Source organism: Salvia splendens, chromosome 22 (assembly GCF_004379255.2).
Source record: "Salvia splendens isolate huo1 chromosome 22, SspV2, whole genome shotgun sequence".
NCBI classification, from domain to species: domain Eukaryota; kingdom Viridiplantae; phylum Streptophyta; class Magnoliopsida; order Lamiales; family Lamiaceae; genus Salvia; species Salvia splendens.
In genome coordinates this window covers 6,851,586-6,857,003 of record NC_056053.1, presented here as the reverse complement: position 1 = coordinate 6,857,003, position 5,418 = coordinate 6,851,586, and the positions used below count along the sequence as shown (strand labels likewise).

The following is a 5,418-nucleotide window of genomic DNA, read 5'->3' as shown; positions in this document are numbered from 1 at the left end:
TATAAATAAGATTCATATTGTAACTTTTTTTTATTGATTTTTTATTACATTTCTTAAAATCTATAGTGAGTTAATTGATGCTAATTAATGAAGGACGGATGAAATAATGATCTACTTATAAGAATTGTGATCAGACGAAAATAAAATATTAAAAATGTGGCGGTGGACAATATGAGCCATTCTATTGTAAGATGCCCCTACCATATTCAACCTCAATTATTATGACATATCGGCCAAAATGCAATATGAAGAAAAGTGAGCGAAGAATATCTAAAAATGGGATTGTTGTCGGCATACGACGTGGCTGCTCGGCAATGCGTCTGTCTAGAAATTACATGTACCTATAACCTATATCATTACTCGTATTAGACTCTTTAATACTCTTTTCGTCCCATGTTATTTGAGTCGTATTTCATTTTAGATTATCCTAAATTACTTGAGTCATTTCATTTTTTTTTGCTAAAAACAAAATATTCAATCTCACTTACTTTATTCTTTCTTTTACTCTACCCTCTCTTCTTTCTCTTATTTTATTCTCTCCTCTACTTTATTTAACTCATTAAACACAACTTTCTTAAATTTCAGACAAAAAAACACCTCAAATAAAATACATCGTAGTATAATAATAAAATACAAGATACTACAAGTTAAAGGTATTTTTCGGTGAGGCAATCCCTAATTAAAGTATATATGGTAATGCTATTCATTTTTATGATGCGAGTATAATTTGCCCTTTTTTCTTACTATATTTTTCTTCTTTTGAGTTGGCCAAGCAATAGTGATGTTAATGTATTAGGTCAAAAATCTAAAGTTTAGGTTTTTTTATGGCACGATCTTTTAAAGTTATTTGGCATCTGAAGTTGAGGTTTTCTATAGCACGATGTTTAAATTTAAATTTGGCCTAATATGCCTTCTTATACATTACCACTTGTATCATATAAATAGAATAGTACTCCCTCTGGTCACCATTAAATGTCCCATATTTTCTTATTTGGATATTTCTTAATAAAACTTTCATTTCACTTTTACTATTTTTAATAAATGGATCCATATTTCACTGACTCATTCTACTCACAATTATTATAAAACTAATATTTAAAAGTAGAGTCCACATCCCACTAACCTTTTCCACATACTCTCCTTTACAAAATTAAATAATTACATGCACCAGTCAAATATGAGACATTTAATGGGGACCAGAGGAAATAGTAATATTCTCCCAGTTTCACAGTAGTTCTACTATACTCTATCCGTTCAATTCTTGAAACATTCATACTCGTTATGAAATTTATATAATTTTATTTTGTAAATTGGATGGAAAGAGAACAAAATAGAGACAATGATATTTTCATTTTAAAAATACGTCACTTTAGAGCGGGATATAAAAAAAGAAAAAAACGTGTCACTTAAAAAGAACAAAAATGATACTTACAGTAGTATTTCTTTTTTCTTTTCGGACCATCCCACTATGCTGCTGAATTGCTATAACTACCCCAATGCCCCAGTCCCCCTTTTCCAAAAGCGACACACCATGCAACAAGCTATCCCATATAGAAATTGGGCGCCCACCTCCTCTCCGCCCGCCTCTGCCTTGGATGGCAGAAGCGTGCGGGAGCAGGTGGCGGAGAAGCCCGTGGTTGTTTTTGCGCGGCGAGGCTGCTGCATGTGCCACGTGGTGAAGCTCCTGCTCCACGGCCACGGCGTCTATCCTTCCATCTTCCACGTCGACGACCACAATGAAGCCGAGGTAAACGAGGAGCTGTCAAAGATCATCGGCGCCGCCGCGCTGCAGCTGCCGGCGGTGTTTCTCGCCGGAGACCTGTTTGGAGGGATTGACAAAATTATGGGGGCGCATATTTCTGGTGAATTGGTCCCTAGGCTTAGAGAAGCTAGAGCTCTTTGGCTTTGAATTAGTATTTTTTTTATTAACCACTAATATTCAAATAATAATAATTACTATTATAAAGTTTAATGGATTGTAGAAGCTGATAAACTTCTTGTACAAATTATTTGATATTAGTGGCTACTTTTGACTTTGGCTATTTATTTTAATGGATTTGACCATTGTTTAATCAATCCAATTGTCCATTAACACTAATTGCATGAAATCTGATCTTGCTTTCAAGATTGAACGCGTGGCGTAATTAAAAAAATTATGTTTCCATCACACACAAATGAAAAAATTTATCGTGAAACAATTGGTTATCTCTTCTATTACAATATTTTGTAGAATAATTGGATTATTTTACAATTATAAATGGTTAAAAATTTGAAATTTTATCAAACATTTGTACACACTAATCTAGGAAGGTGATCTATGCAAAACTAGATTTTAATACAAAAATATAAAATAAAATAATACGGAGGGCATGTTTAGGTTATTGTTAGATTATTTTTCGGTTATTTTAATAAACGATGACCTAAAATGATCTAAAAATGACACCAAATCCGAATTTTATAATATGACCTAAAACATTAATAATGACCTTTAGTATTTTTGGTAAATTATTGACCATCCACTCACCTAAATTAAGGTCACGATTTAGGCTGCATTTATGTAATAAGATACATTTTTGTTTTGATCATTTCCCACAAATCTACTCATAAATAATAATAGTAATGTATTATACTGGAAAAAAGGAAAAAAAATCTTATTGCATCTTGAGAAATTTCATGGTTAGTGTCCTGACTCGAAGTATATAAATGCTACTCGACTCCTACTATATGAAACACACTATGTAGGCTTGATGACAATTAAAAAAAAACAATAAAAAATAAAATAAAAAATAAAAAAATGGAGTAGAAATAAGAAGACAATTACTTTCTTATCGATAATTAAAACTAGCAAGTCACAAAATTAAATGCGAATAAATCTAGTTGGTATATTTCAACATCAGATCTCCGTCAATCGTTATACAACATTTTTTGTGTATGTTAAGATGAATATAAGGTAACATTTGAGTCGCTACTTTTCTTTGTTTGGACAATTGAATAATACTCCTCCCGTCCCACATTATTGGAGTCATTTTTTTTGCATTCATTTTTAATACATAGTTAAAGTGAAGAGAGAATAATACAGTAAGAGAGAGAATAATGTATAAAAGAACATTCTCGTTCGTATTATCTCTCTAACATTTCTCTCTCCACTTTTACTATTTATTAATATATTTTTTATAAAAATAAATGCAAAAAAACGTGTTTCAAGTAATGTGAGGTATAGAGAGTATAATAAGTGGTCTAAAAGTACATGTATAATCAATAGATCATTAAAGAGGAAGATGAGTTGTTTGGGTGCTGGTGTGTGTGTTTTGTTATACTTAAACCCGATATTCAAACTTTCATTTTTGCTTAGGAAAAGGAATAGTAAGAGCATCTTCAATGCACGGATGTCCCACTCGGACATCCACTAGGACTTTCCAAAAACACCTCCTGCCACGTCACTAGGACTTCCCATCCCACTGCCACGTCACTAGGACTTCCCCTGCACAATCCGCCCTTCCCATCGCCCTTCCCGCAATTAAAAAAATCACAATTATTTAATCACAATAAATATCGGACGTCCGACCCGAACGTCCGACCCATGCCACAATGGCGGACGTCCTCGCTCCCGTCGCCAGGACGTCCAAGGACATGCGACGTCCATACGGGACATCCGTATCCGAGTGCCTTCGTTACAATGGCGGACGTCCCGGTCGCCCGTCGCGGATGTCCGACCGGACGTCCGCCATTGGAGATGCTCTAAGAGCGATTTTACGTTCTACTCCAATATATTATATACAAAAGTAGTTATTTAATACTCCATGGTCTTATTTGTTGGCAAATGAAATAAAATAAATTATAATAATATTTCGTAATTTATATGGCTATAAAGAGAAATCATAAACTACTATATCAGTCTTATGAGTAATTCCTTGTATCACAAATTAGTTTGAGGATGGAACTCTCTGAATTTCTATCATAGTATCATAACAAGTCGTCGGTTATAGGTCAAATTTAATTGATCTAATAGTTGGTCTGACCAAAAATAAAAAATGCATGACACAGCTTTATATCAGGACCGAAAATGAAAAATGACTGATCTAATAGCATATATAGGCTTTAAATTTGGGTATATTCAATAGGTGGCTGGTCTAACTCAATTTAAAAGGTCCAATCCTGCCAAAGTTCATTATAGAAAGTTCATAAGAGGATATTGACAAATGAAACAAAAGTTATTACAACTCCGCAATAAATAATTTATGGTTTAAACTCTATTGATATTTTTTCATACTAAAATCTTTAAGATTTGAATTATTTATTCCCAAAATCTTCAAGATTGTATGATTGTCATACCCCTAACTAAAAAATTATGGATCCACTGGATCCGACCCCGTCTAGTATACTTTAAAGATCACAAGTTGTCATGATCTCTAATTATTGAAAGAACATTATAAATCATAACCATTCAAAATAATTAAATAAGTACATGAATTATATATGGAATAGTAAGAAAAATTAAATACTACTAGTTAATAAGAATAAATATATTTTTTAACTCTAAAAAAGAGTATATATATTTTGTACATTAAGGTGATATTTTTTTTAGATAAAATAATACTACTAAAATATATAAAGAAATGAGTTTGTGAGATTATTGTAGTTAGAGGAGATTAGATATAACTAATTATCCTATGATTATTCATTTAGGATTAATTGTTAGATTCAATTTCATGAACTAAATATAATACTCTCGTTGTCCCATTAAAAATGAAACGTTTTCCTTTTTGGATTGTCCCATTAAAATGAAACGTTTCCTAAAATAGAAATAACTGTATCTCTACTTTTTCATCTCTCTTACTTTATTCTCTCTTTATTAACTAACAAAACAATACTAATAACATCACGCGCCGATTCCCAAATATTGCATATTTAATGGGATGGAGGGAGTATATATTTATTCATGAGATATAATTAATATTGTGAATTGAACAATTCCTTGAAGAACTAATCCGACACAAACCCATCATTAATTATAATTTAATGAACCTGAATATTTAGGCCGCATTTAATGGAAACAATATAATTAAGGAGGAGCTAGGTGGTGATGGCGATGGGCAATAGGGTGATTGGAAACGAATTAATACCAAAATGTGGAAATTGGGGATGGGCAAACGTACGATTTTATGTTCACCACTCAATGTGTCTCTTTGTATGGTGAACCTTTTTTATTTGTTTATTACAGTTTTTCTTAATTAATATGGGTTATTATTAACGGACCAAGGTCTAGATTCTATAATATAGTATGAGTCACTCCTTGCCCATGCATATGTTTAACCCAAGATAATGTTCAAAGTGTTTGTGATAGAACAATTGGACCTGTCATATATTCAAACTTATGTTTTATACAAACTAAAAACTCTAACTATAATTTATGAAAAC

At 32.2% G+C, this 5,418-nt stretch overlaps 1 protein-coding gene across 1 annotated transcript; it reads left to right on the top strand.

Moving 5' to 3' along the window:
* The first annotated feature begins 1,467 nt into the window (after nucleotides 1-1,467).
* LOC121786448 (glutaredoxin-C9-like) lies at nucleotides 1,468-2,076 on the top strand. Its single transcript, XM_042185097.1, has one exon. The coding sequence runs from the start codon at nucleotides 1,469-1,471 to the stop codon at nucleotides 1,907-1,909; it is 441 nt and encodes a 146-aa protein (XP_042041031.1). The 5' UTR covers nucleotide 1,468; the 3' UTR covers nucleotides 1,910-2,076.
* The last annotated feature ends 3,342 nt before the right edge of the window (nucleotides 2,077-5,418 follow it).

Excerpts from the sequence above, each read along its gene's own strand:
- LOC121786448 (XM_042185097.1), top strand. The coding sequence starts at position 1,469 with ATGCTGCTGAATTGCTATAACTACCCCAATGCCCCAGTCCCCCTTTTC.